At 36.1% G+C, this 19,232-nt stretch overlaps 1 protein-coding gene across 3 annotated transcripts in view; it reads left to right on the forward strand.

Moving 5' to 3' along the window:
* Window positions 1-19,232, forward strand: part of EVC2 (EvC ciliary complex subunit 2) — a 79,171-nt gene that overhangs the window by 50,117 nt on the left and 9,822 nt on the right. The window contains exons 13-18 of one of the 3 annotated variants that reach the window (XM_062575326.1): window positions 1,890-2,049; window positions 3,292-3,752; window positions 6,558-6,762; window positions 8,317-8,439; window positions 15,661-15,888; window positions 18,127-18,341. In XM_062575326.1, coding sequence (XP_062431310.1) covers window positions 1,890-2,049; window positions 3,292-3,752; window positions 6,558-6,762; window positions 8,317-8,439; window positions 15,661-15,888; window positions 18,127-18,341 — 1,392 coding nt within the window. The remainder of the gene's footprint in view (window positions 1-1,889; window positions 2,050-3,291; window positions 3,753-6,557; window positions 6,763-8,316; window positions 8,440-15,660; window positions 15,889-18,126; window positions 18,342-19,232) is intronic. The other 2 variants (XM_062575328.1, XM_062575327.1) reach the window with 2 other exon arrangements.

Raw genomic sequence — 19,232 nt, forward strand, 5'->3', positions numbered from 1 at the left:
TTTCCTAAATATTTCACTTACTGAATGGTTCCAGCACATCCATCTTTTCCTATTGCAGCCCCTTTTCACTGCTCTAGACAGGGATTTTAATTGGATGCAGTGAGCCTGGGTTTATTTTCCCCAATAAAAGATAGGCTGAATGCATTGAAAGTAATATGTTGGTTATTATCTCCCTTCACTTCCTTACCCTAATAAATCTACCCTTGATAGACTAATATTTAGCCTTGAGTTGGAACAAAAGGAGGCCCAGACTTAAAGTTACCAAACATGGAATGGAAAATTAATGTTATTGAATCTATTATTGGTTTTTTGGATGTACCACTGAAGTTTATCTTGGCTTGCTTTCATGGCAAAAAATGCTTGAGCAGAAGGACAGAGTGATGCTTGGTGGATTGCTCTCAAGGTGCTTCCCTACAGAAAATTAAAAAAAAATAGGATGGATAGACCTTGAAAGAGCTCTGTAAAAGGAAGCTCTCTGGTTGGTGCAAATGTGTGATAAAGCAAATCTGAGTTTCTTTCCAGTGCATGTGCATAGAGGGGAAATGATGCTTCATGGCTTGCTCAGATGCCTGTGGTTGCTTGAACAGTAGATGGAGAGACATGAAGTATGGAAGCTGTCCATCACAGCAACAATGTGATGGCTGCTTTTTCTGTTTTATTTCTTTCAGCTTGTATTTTAAGGATTTTGCTTTGAACAAAGCTGTGACAAATATCAACAAATCCTAATAAAATTTCTCAGAATGCGACTCTGTCCTTTTTGGCAAAGGATAACAGATTATGACATTTAGCCCTCTGTCTCACTTATGAGTTTTGCCAGTTATCCTATTGGAATGGGGACATGGAAGCCCAACACATTAATAGGTCTTGATTTTTCAGATATTTTGCAAAATTAATTTGATTTCAGTTCATTTGATTGTATGTTCATTTTTTCTGAAAAGCAGTAAAATATTTTAGAAAGTATTTGGACAACTTCCAGATTGAGGTTAGAAATTGGTACTTTCTGTCCAAAATTCCATTTTGACCTTTTCAGTTCCACGTTTTGGAAGTCTACTGAGTTTAATGTTAGAAGTTGTAACTTGCAAATACCTAACAGCCTGGTCTGACTGAATTAATGTATTCTTTTATTCTTCTGTTGTCCAAGAAAGATTTGGGGAATTTCTGTTGTAAATAGAGTAGCAGGTAGTTTTTGAATTTTGTAAATAGCTGGTAATTTCAGTTCAAGTTCGTGGAGAGGGAGATTTTTTTTTTTTTTTATCTGTCATAGATGTGATTGGGATCTTGCTTACTCTTTGAAGTTGAGTGCTATAGCAACTGGAGATAGACTGTGCTCTTAAACTTCAGTATGAAACTGCTTAAAAATGAGAATTTGCTCTGTCAGATTATTTCTCTATTAGTTTGTGTAATTTTTCTGATGGTTTAAATATTGGAAATATGAATGTAAATCTCTTCATGGATGTGATTGGTTTTTATCTTTAAATGATTATTAAATGTTTTTATTTGATTAAATTATCGCCTTAAAAGAGAGAATCATTGCTAATGATGAGAGGGAGTTAAAAAAAAAGTTTAAAATGTCTCATTTGAGTATTGTATGCATTACTAACTGATAAATACTTGGTTTTGCATTTGCCTTCTCTTCCTTCCTTCATCCCATACTTTATACATCTTCACTCTACCTTGCAAGCAGCCTAAATTCTGGACTCCTCTCGGAGATTAAGATTATCCTTCTGTTAATGAACTGCCTCTTTGAGTCTCCATGGGTATTACTGCAAGAGGAACAAAGATCATTCTGTGTGGCTACTTAGTTGAGCCTTATTATGGTACTAATTGGCTCAAATATCCTCTTGTTCTTAAGAATTTAGGGTAACAGATTTTAAACTCTATTATTACAGGGCAGGTCATCTGTCTGAAAATCATTTGGGAATGCTGCTGGACCAAGCTCAGGCTGAAATTAATTCTGTTAAACAGAAATTTGATCATGATTTAAAACAAGAAAAGCAAAAGCTTCATCAGAAACTCATTATCAAGCGAAGGCGAGAAATATTGCAAAAGGTAATTATTTTCAGCATATTTATTGTCATGGGGTGCTTATGAAGCAAAAACTGGATGAGTTGAAAGATAAAGTGTAGTTTTTATATGATGGTGTTTAACATTGCCCAGAGCACATATGAAAATAAGTGTCCATTGCTTTTAGCTGTGTACTACAACATATTGTCTTAATTAGATGTGATTAGTCACTATTCTCTTAGAAAAACCTGCAAGAATGTCATAAGACTGGAGAAAATTGTGACACCCCTATACTTAAAGTATGTTAAAGTTTGCTCTTCAAGGAGATTCTGACTAGCACCTCTGATGTAAGGGCAAAAGACTGGTTGAGGCTCTCCCTCATTAAGGGAGATCTGTGCCAGATCTGTCCGTCACAGATTCATGGCAGTTGTCCTTTCTACAGTTTTCCCTTCTGCATGTGACTTAAATGACTTTCACAGTCATTTAAGTTAAAATTCCTGTATAGTAATTACAAGGTAAAAAGTTTAAAAGATGCTGCACCTGTGGTTGGTTTAGGTAGCATTCATCCCTCCTAACTTCAGCTGTATAAAATTCAAAGCTAACTGTAAAAGCTCCAAATAGCGACTGTCTGATAATGGGAGATGAATTGCAGGTGATCCAACATAACCAGGAGAGAATTGTTATCCAAAGGTCCCTTTCTTTCTCTGTTGACTGCCTAAATGTTAAAAAACAAAAAACAAACAAAAAATCCCAACCTTGGATTAATTTTTTTTGATGATTAAAGTTAGGTGAGATTAATTTTACCTTTAGCAGGATATGTATTTCAGTATTTCCTGACTGCTCTTAAATGGGAAACTCTTAAATGCTGAAAGATCAGGTTTCATTCATGCCTTTATTCTGTGTATAGGTTGTTTTGATGTAGCTTTCAGAGAAATTGCTGTATGCTGTAAGAAAGAAAATATCCAAACAACTTCTTTTTTTTCCCTACATTGGTATTTTTTGACCCACATTCTCTTGTAGAATCCTGCCAGATTTTTGCATTTCAGACATTTGGGATTAAGTCAGACCACAAGATCATACATTGTTTAGCCCTTCTATCTAATAATAATCTGAATTAAAAGAGCCTACTAGATACACAGAAAACTATCACATTGAGTGCTAAGTAAGTCTCTGAACATTGAAAAACAAAAATTCAAAAATTTTTTTTGCTAGAAGATACATATTTAAAAAGCTGGAATTTGAGAGAGGTTCCTTTTACCTTGCTTCTTTCTTTGGCAAATGAATCAGCAGAAAGAACATGGAAAGGAGCAGCTGTCGCTAGGAGACACCTTCAAAACAACTCGGGAGGTCAGTCATTACATCAGCCACTGGAAACATCTTCTGAGTGATCATGCTGTTGAAGTTGAAGAACTTATTGAGAAACTTGATAATGAAGCCAGTGAAGAGCTCAAAGAGCTTACCTTTAGACTAATGGAGAAAACCATTGAGGAGCTTAAACGTATTCAGTATGGAGTATTTGTGCAAGAACTGATAAAGCTCAATGTTTTGAAGATGTACCTGCTAGAAGTTGTGGAGGAGCATAAAAAGGAGATCGCTGTTAAACGTGAGCAGTTAGAAAGAGAAGAACATGAGAAGAGCATGGCCATTGAAGAATTGCTTCCCCTCACCACGCAAAAACTAAGCCAAGAACTGGAAAAGAGTCTTTCAGAACAAAAAAAATTAAGGAATTGGGAGCAGTTAGTATTCATGTAAGTATCTCTCCATTCCCTTTTCTTAGTTAGGCTTGTAAGTAGAGATCTGCTAGGAGTTTTAACACCTGTCCGGATAAAATTCTTAATGATCGGTTCTCTGTTGTATACTTTGGAATGGATTTTTCACAAATATTCAGCCCTTGCAGGGGGGGGTCTGACACTACTAATGCATCAGTGGCATTTCCAGGAAACTGTGCTCTCAAAACTGAGAGTGGAATGGTATCTTAATACTTGTGTTCACTGTGTGTCAGGTCTCACTTGCATATCTTCCGTTTTTATTCTCAATCCGTTCTCGGAGATCCAGTACTTCAGAAAAGTCATTTAGTAGATCAAGCCTAATTCTTTCGAACCCCAAGTCAAACTTTACTCATCAAATGCTCATTTTATGTTCTCCATCTGTACTTCCATAAATTTACTATACTTCGTAAATTTATGACATGATAGCATACCTTTCCAGTTCTTGGGCTCCAGTTATCAGACTTGGCCGATTTGTCCGACTGGCAACGTGCTCTGGCACTGAGGGTCTCAGGCTAGCGAGGAGTCCTGGCACGCAATGTCAGAGATGTTGCAGAACGGTTTGCTGTCTCTGGCTGCACCTTTGGACCTTTGCTGCCTGCTGTGATGTGGCCTGTGCGAGGTGGGGAGGAAGATTTGCCACTGCTCAGAGACCCTACATGGGGCAGGACCATGACTGCAGATGAGAGTCTGCATGCATGGTGCTGCACAGGTTGGATAACAAGATCCTTGAGAGGTTTGCACAGGTTGTCATCATTTTCTTAGCTTTCTTGTTCTAGCTGTTGTGCTACCTGTGTAGCAAAACACCAGCACTGTATTTCCTATGTAATGTTTATTTGATAAGAGATATTGTAAGAAACACGGGAGCATGAGAATATAAGCTGCTATCAAAATTGCAACTTTAGGAGATGTAACTGAAACAGGCAATCCCATGTTAGGCAGTTTGCCTTTGGAGCAAATATAGCAGGTATGAAAAATAAAAGAGGGAAAAAAAATGTTAGTTAAGGTTTCTCCTTCATACCTCATAGTTAAAGAGAAACAGTTTTTTGTTTGGGCAGTTTTATCAAGAGATCATCCTTACAAGTTTACCAGCTGCACAGTATAAGACTGCATAAAAATACCCCCCGCCTCCCTTTTGGTTCTAATTTCATTAAGTATTTTATTCAACATTTTAAATATTTTTCTGTGAGATGTATCTTCTGACTTTTCTTATTATCTCTGAATATATTGCTGAGAACAATTCTACACATCAGGTTATATGACCCAACGGGTCTTTCCTATTTCTAACTTATGATTCCGTGATAACTGTGTTCCAGTCTGCATTGCTGCCTATTTCTTAGATACTATCTTTATTTACAGCAACAATAAGCTGCTTATTTTTTTTCTGGTAAAATACTGGAAAATACATATAAAGAGTACATTGGTACAACAGTTCTGTAAAAAAGCCTCTTAAAACCTGTCATCATCTCCGCTGTCTGTCAGTTTTGATATTTCGATCACAGATGCCAGCTTTTAGTCTTTTCACTCTTATCTGCTGTGTCTATTTTTCACAAAGAATTATTTTGAATGATAGTGTTGCACTTTTGTTGCTCATTGAAGACGCTATGAATTGATCCAGAATCACCACGAAAAACATTGATGCTTAAGGACCTTTTTAAATATGGATATGACAAAACCATGACTTGCAGTCTTTTTTTATACTATGGATTTTTTTCTAATAAAAGTCTAAGCACGTGAAGCGGTAAGTATACAGAAAATGCGTGTTTGGGTAATACTGCCTTAAATGAGTTGTTAGAGAAAGAAACTTTATTAAAGTTTTGATTTAAGAGCTAAGTTTACATTGCTGAATAAGTAAACCAAAAGAAGAATAGAACTGGAAGCACTCTAATGAAAAGATGAAGTTCTGTAGGACTGTGATGTATTGAATGAAAACATCATTCTAAATGCAAGGTACAGCAGCATATGCTTTTTAAAGGAAAACTATTCTTTATTCAATATACTGTTCATTCTTTAAATGCAAAGACCTTTTGGGGAGATTGTGAAAAACAAAAATCTGAAGGAAAATTAGGCTATTTTTATGAAATACTCTTAAAGAAATATTTCAGTCATGAGATGGTAGATGGAAGGTAGTCTAAGGTTAGGCACAACTGGAAGGTGAATTGCTTATACCAAGCAAGAGTTTTGGGGTGATTCAAACCGCTGCTAAAATATAACCCATGTTGTTGAGGCTACTGGAAGCTTTATTACACAGGCTGCACTCAAACCTCTGAACCTGGTGATGGGGTAGACAACACGCAGGGGTTTATAATGAAGAAGCACCTTATATTTTTACAGGAAATATATTCAGCAGTGGCTGTTAAGTAGTGCGGGAAAGCAGCACAGGGAGGCTTTAAGGGAAGCTCTTTCGTTGATTTGAGCCCTGGCGTTCCGGGTTTGTGTGGTGTCTGAAATGGTGGAGGGGTTCTGTGCATAGGCGGTATCTGTGTGTTCATTGATTATACTTGAAATGTTAAGATTTTTAATTAATTTATTTATTTATAATCTATTTCTTCTTGACCATGCAGTTTTACAGGACAGGAGTTTCTGTATATAAAATAGAAGGCATCCTCAAGGACATACTGAATCTGTTAAACAACTGAATCCTATATGGAAATATTTATCTGATGAATGAATAAGACAGGAAAGGATGATCATTGTCATGTACAATATTTTTGTGTGTGTCTTTTTTGTTTCATATAAATTTGTCTGAATCACAAAACAGTACATTTTTCTTGGTTTTTTTAACAGGCAACTGCTAAGTTTACCCCTTTCATTATCTGAAGAGGAATTGCTTAAAATAAGGCAGGAGTTCCACTGCTGCTTTTCCCAAATGGATGATAGTTTGGCTCTGCCCAAAATAAGAGCAAGAACTTTGCTCCAGGCTTTCGAGTCGGCATGGAGGGAAGCAGAGCTGCTGAAAGTGGACCAGCGTTTAGCAATGCCCAGCAAACAGGTGGGATCAGTGTGGGAACGTGCCACCCTTCCGTGAAGGTGTCTGCAGGGTTTTGGCCTTATCTGCAGGCGCAGGTCCGTGGCCGCTTACCTAGGCGTGATGGCGGTGTCAGTGTGGATCTGTGGACCTTGAATGTGCAGTCTGGGCAGTGGTGAATAAACATGTTTTCTTCACACACTGTTGCATATTTTTGTTGCTTGCTGTCCTGCAGCTTTCCCAGGGTGAAGGTGTAGGTATAAAGAAGCAAATAGGTGTCCCAAAGGGGCTGTGTCTCTGCTGAGAGCCCCCTGAAAGGTCTTAGCACTGGTGCCCTGCTAAGGGAAAAGTTTGATCCTGTCCATCGCAAACAGATTTCTCTGATTGCCCCTGCACATTAGTAAGTTGAAATAATTTATGTGTGAGACTTCATAAAGTAAGGAGACATTTGTGTGTGTTTTAGGGGGAATGCCATATGCTCTCTTGTCTGTTTAGAAAAGAAAAATTCCTGATACCTGACCCTTCTTCGCAATAGTTTGGGCATGAATTACTATTATTCTTTCCAAAAGAACAAGGCATATAGAGTGGCGTATTTTTGTTTATTTATTTGTTTCTAAAGCCTAAATAAACAAAAGATCAGGCATACTTGCTCAAAGAGACTTTTCAAACAAGAATTCTATCAAATCTAGCAGTTCACCTTTCTGGCTTTATTTTTATTTTTATTTTTTTTTACAATTATGTGAATAGTGTTTAATTCTTCAGTGAAATGTAAAACCTGTGGATTCATAAATTACCTTCAGTTCTTAAACAGAAGGAAGAAAATTGTTCTTCTGTATGAATTGTTGGGATAGCATCATAATAGAACAGTTTTTACCTGTTTTGATTTGGTTTAGTTATGTTTTCTAAATGTGTAAAGTAACTTGGGTTAATTGTACTTTGTATTAGCCTAGTTCAAAACCTTAGTAATTTCTAAAGTACTTAAGACAGAAAATGACTTTGCAAAGCCCTGTAGTTGAACAGATGTTATCATTTTCCCCAAGAGCACATTATACTTAGTTGATATTCTGTTAAAGAATATAAAGGTCAAGAATAATTTGATTACATGGAACGGTGCCCCTTAATACTATCATGATTCATTTGTGATTCTTATACTGTGTCTTGAAAACAATGTCATTCTTAAATTAATATTCTTTGTTCATTTTAAACAGTGCTGAGGAGAGAAAATATCAGTTAAAATCTTTGCTTATTATCACTGCTAAGCTTGTTTAAAATAAAATTTATGTGCTAGCAGTTTTTATGGAAATGATGAATATATCATTCTACTTGAAAGAAATTACAAAATTTTTTCCAACTTTGTTTGAAAGTTGGAATGTCTTTGTCTTTGAATATCTGAAGGAGTCTTCTGAATGAATAGCTAGTACATTCATCTCAGGGAATATTTTCTCAGTGAGAGTCATCCTTGCCAAGTGTTTCATTAGTTGGTGAATCTGCCCACAAACAATAGTAAGTAATAATATTAATGTTAGCTCCTCCATCTGCCTTTTACGAATACTCAGTGTTGTGCTTATCTTCTTACAGCAGCATTCCAAAATGAAAAAAGTAGGATCCAGAAATAGAAATAAGATAGATATTCTGAAGAAATCTCTAGAGGAAAAAATTGTCATATATGAAAACTCAGTGAAAGAAGAAAATATGAATAAGGTAAATGCAATTTTTTTCTGTTCTGAGGTCAGTACCTAGATTTTTAATAATTAAAAGATGCCAGTTTCTTATCAATGTAAGATCCATATACAGAAGGTGGAGCAGTATTATAGATCGCTCTGTAACCTTGCCTGCATTTGTCGAGAAGTTCTATTTAAAAGTTGATAATTATTGACTCTACTTTAAATTTTACAATTTAATTACAGAACTGATTTCATGTCTCTTTCCTCTGACGGTTCTGGGGCTTGCTATATGCATTTTTGAAGACTCCCATATGTCCTATGCTTTACTTAGTGGAGCTTTCAAAATACGTGGAGGTTGCTTTACTGTTTGCTTCAGTTGAGCAGGATTTAGCTCTTGGACCTTTTCTAATGTACTGAAAACCCAGAAATAGATGCTTAGATTATAAGACTTATGGGCAGAGGAGTAATATATTTATACAGAGGTCATTGAAATGGAGTTTTTATTCTGATAACCATCTTTAAAGACTCACAGCTCCAGCCTAAAGTTCCTTCTCAAGGAAAGGATGGGGCCAGTGCTAACCTGGGATTTTGGAGGCTTTTAATTTCTCTGCTAACAGATTTTTCCATGAGAACTTGTTTGTGTTCTTTAACCTGTTTCTGCTTCGCTTTCTTATTTGTAAAATATGGATAATCTTTCTTTCATACATCAGAGGAGTGTTTCAGTGGTACCTGTATTGGACAACAGCTAGTTCTTAGTTATAACAACTATACAGCATGAACAAGTTTCATTGGCAGATTGAAAAAATAGATTCCCAAATGATCACAGCACTAAATTTTGTACTTGAATTGTTTTGGACCAAAAGAAAAAGTTTTTTTCATATTTTTCCTGTGTATCCTGAAGAATCAAAAATACTGAGTTGTCATGCTTTTATTTTTTATTACATTAATGTGAGATTAACACATTGCAGATTGTTAAAGCAAAGGTTCCTCTAATCCAGCCTGCAGTCTCTGAAAGTGAAGACAGATGCCTAGGCAAGTGTATTCTGCCACTCTCCACAATAACTCTTGTCCAGAAATGCCTTTAACCCCTTCTCTGGGGCCAGTTATACTTTTGGCTTCAACACCTCATGCTATGACTTCTAAAGTTTACGCTTTTTGTACTTGGAAGTGCCACTTGGTATCACTCAGCTCTTATGTTATAAAAAATACTGCACACTTGTTCAGTGTGAATCTTGACTTAGATTTGTGTTAGAATCTTGTTTTAAATTTGGGAAGTTAGCTTCTCTAAGCCACATTTTATTCCATTTATTCGATTTTATATATGCCACCTAGCACACTGTGGAGGTCTTTTAAATACTCCTTTTTATTTTAGTTGTATGGCTGCATATTAGTTATGAAAAGCCAAATGTTTTGGGCTTTCACCAATAAGAAACCTAACTCTTGCTAAGGAAAATCATTAGTTTTCACATTAATTCTAGGACACCGGAAGTACTGCAGTAAACGTTAAGTTTATCATGGAAGTAAAGTTTCCTTTTCTTGCCTTTTACAGTCTGATACCTCATACTCACTACTGAATGGCTCTGAAATGGTTAACCAGCTAATAAAAGCAGCACTGGGGTATGGTGTTCTATTATACTATAAAACAGACATAACAGAAAATAAAAACTCATGGAAAGGATATATTGAGCTGGGAGGCCATAGAAAAAGGTTTCCAGTGTAGTCTGAAAATGCTTGAGAGCATCATTGATCTCAACTGGGAAAAACCTTAAAGTAGACTGAATCTACTCTGTGTTTCTTAGCTGTTTTGAGCTGATGTGTGCACTTCCTTTTCTGAAGCAGCAGTTACTTATCTCAGAAGGAAGACAGTAGTCAAAATATTGACTTTGTTTAGTCTCTTGACTCCATTTGGGTCATTATGAGGAATAATAATAATAGACTTGCATGAGAAATAACTTTGAAGTTGTAGGTAATCAAGTACCTTTTCAGATCATTTCCTTTATTTGTGATATTTAGAACTGAAACAACATTTGTAGGTGGATAGTATGAACTAAATAAGGAATTTAGAAGTTAATGCTTTCAAGCAATGGACTTCATAGAGTATTTAAAAAATTGAAATTTGTTATTTAATTTAGATGCTTCAAGTGGAATCAGCAGCAAAAGGTCGAACGTGCAAGAGTTGATGTCATCAGCAAAGCAGTTTGATACTATAGTAATATTATACTGAATAATATGATGTCAAACAGTATTTCGGTCTTCTATTTGGAATGATAGAAAGCTTCAAGAGCAGCCAGTTTATAATAAGTATTTGATCCAGCTTCTACAGGCATCAGCTTGTATGTCACACTGAAGTCAGGACAATTCATAAGCACCACTTTTTCGCAAACATATCTTTGTTTGTAGAGCTGTGATTTGGGAGCTGACAAGAGGAAGAAGGAAACTCAAAGAAAAATCTATGGTGATGAATAGTCGTACCAGTCTAAGCAAAACAACATTTTCTTTGGTTAAGGGCAGTTAATTTGCTGTATTATGTTGGATAGACACTGAATGATAAAGCTGAATATAATTCCTACTTATATGAATGTGCCTAAAATATGGCTTTGTCCTTAGTAATATGCAAGTGGTAGCCATTTTTGCAATTTGGACCGTAAATCTTATGATTCATGGAATGTGCTGGACATACAATTTAAAACTACCTTTGTCAAGCACTTCAAATATTTTTGCCGTTAATGTCCTCTCTTTTGCCTTAGAACTGAGCTGCAATTAAGTATACTTTCTTGTGTCTCCTTAGAGTGAACATGAGTTGTCAAACTCCATTTCCATTCTTATTTATTGTTCATCTTAATAGATTCAAACTTCTACTGAAGGTGATCACTCATTTGCTCATTCATCTCTATTCATTATTCAATCATCCATCCTCAGAATTCATATATGTAGAATTCATTCAAAATCATTGTGTCTGAAACTGAGCATCCTGTGAAGAAAGGGGCAAACTTTAAGTTCAGTTGTGTGCACACATTTGTCATAACGTTTCTGTGTATTGTTTTATCTGCATCTCTAAAGGTTTATAGTACATCCTGTTCCTAATCACAAAAGCAGCCTTCAGATGTTATTTGCTGATTTTGTATCCTACAAAACGAATCATGCTTCAAACATATTTTTCCCCTTTATAAGGTACTGTGAAAATATATGTATTCTGACAGGCAGTATCGTAGGCATGTAGATAAAAGCTGGAAGAAAAGAGAGCCAAATCCAAAATTTATGCATGTTGTCATAACTCATTCAAGCTAGTGAAGTTGTAATGATTCATATTAGTTGAGAAGCTGCCCTAATATGTGGAACAGAGAATGTTTTAGGGACAAAGACTCTAGGGCTTTAGTTCTTTTGAAAATGGAGCTATGTCCTGTTAGTCAAAGAGATGCTTTTGGACTTTTTTCCCCCTAATCCTTGAATAGGACCACTTGATGCTATTGTAATGTAAATCATCTGTTGTGATGAGATTGAGATCTTGCTTATTCTTATCTTCTCTATCATCTTCATTTTCCTGCTTTTAAGTAAACTCAAAGCTCCATGTTGTACAAATTTTGTAAGGTGGCATTAGGTGACCAGCCTGGTACCTTTTTGAACATGAGTTGTCCCTTAAAGTGATGTCTGGTGTAGTGTTGCGGCTCCCTGCACACCTTGGTAGAGACTGGCTGTTAGAAAAATCTAAGTGGCTATTTGACGCTTAGAATCCATGGAAATTTGAGAACTGAGACCTTAAAAAATTGGGTAATCAGATAACGTAACTCTGAAAATTGCTAATCGCTATTGAGAACCTTGTCCTGTGTCACAATGAGAGTATAACCAAGACCAGCAGTATAAAAATTAATTCAACATGGCTTCCAAAACAAAACTTGAGTCTCATTTAAGAAGATGCACTAGCTTTTTAAGGAAGATTTTTAAATATTTGCCTTGTCACAGAGATGAGGAATAGTTTTACCTCCAAGCCTTTGTCTTATGTCGTTGGTTTATAAGAATAAATTGAAATAACATTTTGGATTTTTAAAAAAGTTTGCTTTGATAAGATTTTTAAAAAAAAAAAAGAAAGAAAGAAAGAAAGGAAAAGCCTGAGTCAAGATGGAAATGGCTATCTTATGTAACCAAAATCAAAGTTGTGATTTGCAGAATGCTATACAGAAGTTTTTATCTTTATTTGATTTCCTATGAGTGCTACTAGGGTACAGTATAGGCTGTTAAATGCTCATGAACCATTGGATTGGGAGGTTAGAAGGGAAATGCTAAAGTTACTAGCATTTCATTGAAAAGCATTGCACAGAGAACAAAAGGCCTCAAATTCATCTTAACAATTTTCTCACTTTCCTGCAAAGAATGTTAGATTTGAATATTTTAGTATTAATACTAAATCTTTCTCACTGCGAACTGCAACGCAGAAGCAAGCAATAGATACTTCTGGATGTAGTCCAAGGTACAAGTCATCAATTTTTTTCATACGAATACAGAGAGGCAGCTCAGCTCTTTTTCCATAAAATTCAAATTCTAGTCATCTCCTTCCTTCTCACTGAAGATCTCTACCTCCAATGTTCCAAACCAACAGCTTAGTTTTTAGCATTTTAGGTACCATATTTCCAGTCTGATTTGTGAGCTGAATTCCCCTCCTAACTCAAATATCCCATGTTTTACTGATAAGCCATATGCTTGCTTATTAAATAGGAAGTCATACATCTACTTATTATTCGAGATCAATTCTTTAGAATAACAGTAACATCAATGATGGATATCATCTCTTAAAGATGGAGATTTGGTAACAATATCTAGAAGATGAGTCTTGCCTTGACTTAGTATCTGTAGGAAGATTTCTTACTTTTGTGTTTTATTTGCCTTCCTTCATGTTAGTAGGAAATATTTCTTGTAGATAACTTCCTTCTCTTGTGTTCCAGATGATATTCTCCAGAGTCTCTATTAAATCACACAAGACCTGGTCAATAAACATATTTGGTTGCAAATTGAATTTTTAATTTAACTTTATCTATTGGATAATAAAGCTCGGATGATATGCAGTCTCTCTTGGCAGCTGTTTTAGCAATAAAGTCTTGAGCGAAACTTCTCAGGCATTATATTCCACGTTTATCATGTAGGGATCTAAGAAGTTATTGGAAGTCTTTATAAGTGATTCTTCAAAGCTAATCATGAATGTAATCTATAATATATAATGCTGATTAGAATGAATAGGAAGGTAATTGAGTTTTAGTGTCCTGAATGTACATCAGCTTTGTTTATTTGAGATTATGAGGGGCAAAATTAGTTTTTCTGCCAATGGGTAGTAGTGCGGTATCTAATGGTTTCACTTCATCTTCGTTCTTCATTCTTCATTTTAGTTGACACTTGCTGGGCATCAAGTTTATAGTTCTTTTCCTGTAAACATATAACTCATCAGAGCCATAGAGATACAAGGCAACAAATGCTCGAGATGGGGATGCCCTCACCTCTCTAGGGCCTTCTGAAGCCCTGTGGCTGTCGCTGCCAGGGCAGATGGGAGGACCTGTCAGGACTCGACCAAACCCCAGCACCTCAGGGAGTTCCCTACACTACAAGTGGACTTTTGGGAGGCAGTTTTGGGGGGGGCAGTTTCACAGCATGGAAGCAAAGGAGCAGAAGCACAAGCTGCTTGCAGGTACCATGGTGATAGTATGCTGAATTGAAACACACTTAAAGGTTCTTGAGTTTCCTCCTCTGATGGCCATGATTCTTGCATTGTGGCACAGGCAGTAGTTGTTTGGACATTTCTGATAAAATAATGAGTATCTTGGAAAATACTGATTTCTGAAAAATTAGTTTTTGTGTGACTGGACTGGAAATCCAATCTTGAGAAATTGACATTTCTCAAGACGAGAATACAGTTTGGAGATGAATGAGGAAAAAAAAACATGTTCCAATACCCAGCAGTGTCATAGATGGCATATTTCTGTGCTTGTTCAAAATGCAATACATAGTGTAGCGATTTTTGTAAACACTAGGTAATGGAGTATGAGTGCTCTCTCTCTTCCTCTGAAACACAAAAAGGGGGACTAAAATCAAGATGATAATTATTTACTGTCATTCATGTTTCAGCTAACCAAATGTAGATGTGCAATGTGGTTGATGCAGTGTGCCTCAACATCTAACCTAGATAGCCGCATCAGTGGAAACAAGCAGGTAGTTTTGGGGGTAACAAATGTGCTTCCCCCCCCCCCATAAAGAAAACTTGGAGTGACAAGCTCAAGCGGAAGCGTCTCAGGATGGATGAGGGGACAACTGCATCTAACCACCATCTGTGGTGTCCCGCAAGAAAGCAGCCCCAGTTGGAGCATCAGTGCCTGCGAATAGCAGTGTATGGTGGAGAGAGCTTGTCAGTCAGACTGTCAGTCATTGGTTTGTGCTTCTGAATCCTGCAACCCTCCGCTGAGGGTGTTGCAGGGGACATGCGATGTGCTCAAGTGGTGTAATCAAAGGAGCCTTGGGTATGCCTAGGACATCTGAATTTTGTTTTTAAAAAAAATTCTCGTAAGGAATATACTGTCAAATATTGATTACCTTTCACGTGCACATAACTACTTTATAGGTCCCTTCAGATCTGTGGCAGAAACATAGTTATTAAGTTAAACCATTTTGATTTAATCTTGTTTGAAATCAGTTTAATCCAGTTTTAAACCTGTTTGAAATCCATTACCAGTGGACTCTGATTTAGTTTACCATTTTTATGTAAGAGATTTTTTGTTATTTGTTTAAAGAATAATAGGTTAAACCTCATCTTGGTATCATTTGACACTTTCTGATTTGAAGCTAAATACAGTCTTTACCTTAGATTTTGTATCATTCTTTGCTAAACAAAAGGATGCCTTGTCTTACCCTTTAACCAGTCATGTAGCTAGACGTGTATTTATTTATATTATTAATTTTTACTTCTTATTATATTAGAAAGTTATTTTACTGTGAGCTTTAATATTACAGTTATGACTACTCTAAAATAAAGTCAGATCCTATTGAAATATCTTACTATGCTACCTAAGTGTAGTATTTTATGATCATTTAAATAAAAGCTTGGAAGTTGCTATTAAAAATGTTTGTGTAAGAAGTCATATATAATCTATTTTAAAAATAATATATTTCATTATAAGATAACAACATTGATTTCTCTGCTTTTTTAATCCAGTTTGTTAATTACAAAGTAGTAAAATCATGTGTGTTTTCTGTTAATCTTTTGTATTTCATTGTTTTTTAGGTTAAGTACGAGTTGCTGCTTGAGAAAGAGAGTCAGCTGCGTGATCTAGAGAATAAACTTGGAGAGTATATTGCTTCTTTACAATTTCAAAAGACTGTTAAAAAGTCCAAAATGTTGGAGCTGTATAGAGCTATCATAAGTGTACAGGCTTTGCTCTTCGAACAACTGACTGTTTCAAAAACACTGTCAAAATTGGAATGTGTTCAGATTTTAGAAGCACACAATCCTGTAAGTAGTGAAGTTGTGAAAAGGTGAAATTCCTGTTAGGAGAAGCAGCTGTGAGAGTAGCTTATTTGTCTTTGATTTAGCCGGACTGGTTTGGGGGTGCAGATGATCTGGCCTTTAATTCCTGTTATTATGTAAACCTAGTGCTCTAAGTAACAGAAGTCAAGAGAGGGAAAGTACTATTAGAGGCAGGAAAGATTGTGCATTATGATTAATATTTTTATTATAGTACCATCCAGAGATCTACAGTCAGAAAGAGCAGTAGGTTGATGGCTAGTTAATATTGACATTTTTTGATCACAAGAGAGAGGATAGGGAAGTGGTTGTGAGTTGTGACTAGTAAATTCTCATGCCTATGTTAGAAAGTTGTTCACGTTATAGTACTATCCATACACTAAAATCCATAACCACATGATATGCTTCAATCTTTGAGTTTATGAGGATTATACATCTAGTCTCTCTATCTCTCTCTGAGCATGCTCATACAGTTTAAATAGTATAACTTTCAGAAAGGTCTCTTCCCTTCATCATATTTATTGCATACTTTGTATGTGCTAGTTTTCTAATCCTTTTTAATACTTCAGTGCTCTGTATTCATAAGGGTTTTTTTTCTTTTTACGCTTCTTCCATTTGCAACTATCCAAGTGAGACCTGGGAGAGCGCTGAAGTAGAACAAACAAAATGGGTTTTTAGAAGCAAAACCTTTTCGCTACAGGGCATCGTTAGACAGCTGTTGCTGTGAAAACTCCTGGTTACATTTTAATGCTGTCATCTCTACAGAGCTTCTTTTAGATTGGCAGTTTGTTAGTGTGCTTATACTGTTCCAATTTTGTTTAAAGTTGTATTAAATCTGTCGGAAATAATTGCCGCAAGAAGACTCTATGTAGATGGAGTATTAAAAATAATTTAGTTTGGTATTGCTGCCTCTTATGCAGTAAGTGTAAGAGGTTCCAGAGAGAAGACCAGGCTTTTTTCCACCCTCTGCAAAGAGGTTGTTTTTAGCGTCTCTTTCCTTGACCAAATATGAAGAAAAATCACTGAGGGAGAGGGACAGACGAGAGATATAGAATGGTCAGCACTGGATTCTTTACCCAACGTGTGAAGCCTAGTTGAGTCCTATTTTGGGAAAAAAAGTATTTTAATCATAATTTTAAAATGTTATGTTTGGTTTGCAGGGACTGTCTTCTGGTAATCAAACCTTTGCGTCTTGCTGTGTTTTATTTCTGCTTATTTGTCCCCGTAGTTGACAAGTTTAGACACCTGTTGCTTCAAAACAAATATATCAGATTAGAGTTTCCTCTAATGCTGAGAACATCAGTGGTTGTTTTGCCAGTCAATGAAAAAAAAATGTATCTGATGATATGTGAATTTACTTCCTCTTCATACAGACAGCAAGTTAATATTTATTTTTGGTGTTTGGAGAATAGATCTAAGCTCCAGTTTAGAGATTTACTGGCTGAGGAGCATACACTTAAAGACACCATGCCCTAATGAAGCTGTAGTCTGAAACAGTAGATTAGGAAGTGAGGAGGAAAGACAATAAAATTCAGTATTTTCTCCAAGCTACAGGCTTAGGTAATAAGCAACGTGTTTGAGGCCAGACAAACCACACACTGGAAAGCTGGGATATACCCTTCCTCCTGATGTTTGGTTTGATTACTTGATCAAAGAGAGGTCCTTGTCCTAAGAGGTGCAGTACACCTAAGACTGTATTTTTAACACAGTGCTTTGTAAGGCATTATATTTTAACCCTGCTTTTATTGCACTAAATGCAAGCTACTGTCTTTTAACAGGGCTTCTCTTTGATATTAGCCACTGATTCAGTGTAAGTAAAACTTAGTTTGCCTGGATTTCTTGTGCTATGATTCAATGGCTTTATGCAGCTTGTAGATTAATTCTAAAGGTGTCTTTCTTTTGTTTGGTTCTCAGTCACGCTCGTATTGTACTTTCTAGATGTCCTCCACAGTGGAAGGCTTCAGAGAGCATTGGCCTTTAATTCAGCGAAAAATGACTCATATCTTTAAGCATTGTTCTGATATTCAAAGCGTACAAGTCATGTTTACTGAAGCCATACACTGAATTGGAAAGTGTAATGACTGCAAGTGGCTGGGTAGAATGCAAAATGCATAAACCAATATCACAAACACTGATACCATCTTTTTCTTCACTCCAAACAAAATTTGTTCTTCCAAGATGAATTATGACTTTTTTTTTTTATCATTTTCTCTTTTCAAACTCTAGGAGATTGAAAAACTTGACAGGAAGCTGGAGTATGAGATGTTGCATAAGGAGTCAGCTCAGCAGCAGCAGCATCTAATGAGTAGGCAGAGATGGGCTCCAGATGGATTAGGACTTTCAAGTGAAGCTGTGGAAACTAATGCAGACAGACAGGTGACGGTTCTGCTAAGACAAGCCATGAATAAATGCAGACAATTTATAAACCAGCACCAGAAAAGGTAAGTGTCTTGGTCTCAAGTATTGCTAAGTAACTGCAGTCCTTATAGACCATAATATCACAGAGAACAGCAGACTAACTGCTTTATTGTGTTGGGGAGGGAATCTACACCTATCTGAATTGTGCCATTCTGCAGTGTGGTCCAGATGATAATTGAGAACACTTAGCAATTTTGAAATAAGAACCATAATAACCTTTTAAAATGTAAATTGTGATATACTACATGGCAATCACTATTTCTTAATGGGCCAGTGGAAAAATAACAATACTCCTTACCAACAAGGGTAGTAACAAAGTTGTATTCTCATAAATGCATAAATTCTCATCTCCGAAGAAGGTAGGTAGGGACTTCATTGAAAACTGCTCTGCTGGAGTTAGAGGAAGTAGCTGAGATGATTTAAACTGACTTTCCATCTCTGCTGTGCACATATTTTACTGTGCAGACTGAATTCCATGTCATATGATCATTTTTTATGGGATGAATAAACTGTTCATCAGAAGTAGGCTCAATTTAATTTTTTCTTGACAGTTTTTATGTAAAAAATATCATCAGAAAAAAAACAAAAAACTATTTGCCTTGGAACATTTTTTGATGTAGAAATGGCTATCTTGACATAAAGGTTAAGAAAAAATAGATGAGGGTTTACAAAATTACAAAATATTGCATTACATTCATTACAGTCACGTAAATTAGAGATTACATTTATGTATGGATTGCACAATATGAGACACCCACCACATTTCACGTAAGACCCAGAGAGGCTGCTTTCCATTACAGCAAGCGTTTCACTTGAACCAGTTCATTTATTAAAAACGATTTTGATAAGTTTTGAGCGGGCTCATTACACTCATGGATCTGTTCTAACAGTGAAAGGGCTGGTGGTCTGCTGGA

The sequence above is a fragment of the Rhea pennata genome, chromosome 4 (genome assembly GCF_028389875.1).
Source record: "Rhea pennata isolate bPtePen1 chromosome 4, bPtePen1.pri, whole genome shotgun sequence".
NCBI classification, from domain to species: domain Eukaryota; kingdom Metazoa; phylum Chordata; class Aves; order Rheiformes; family Rheidae; genus Rhea; species Rhea pennata.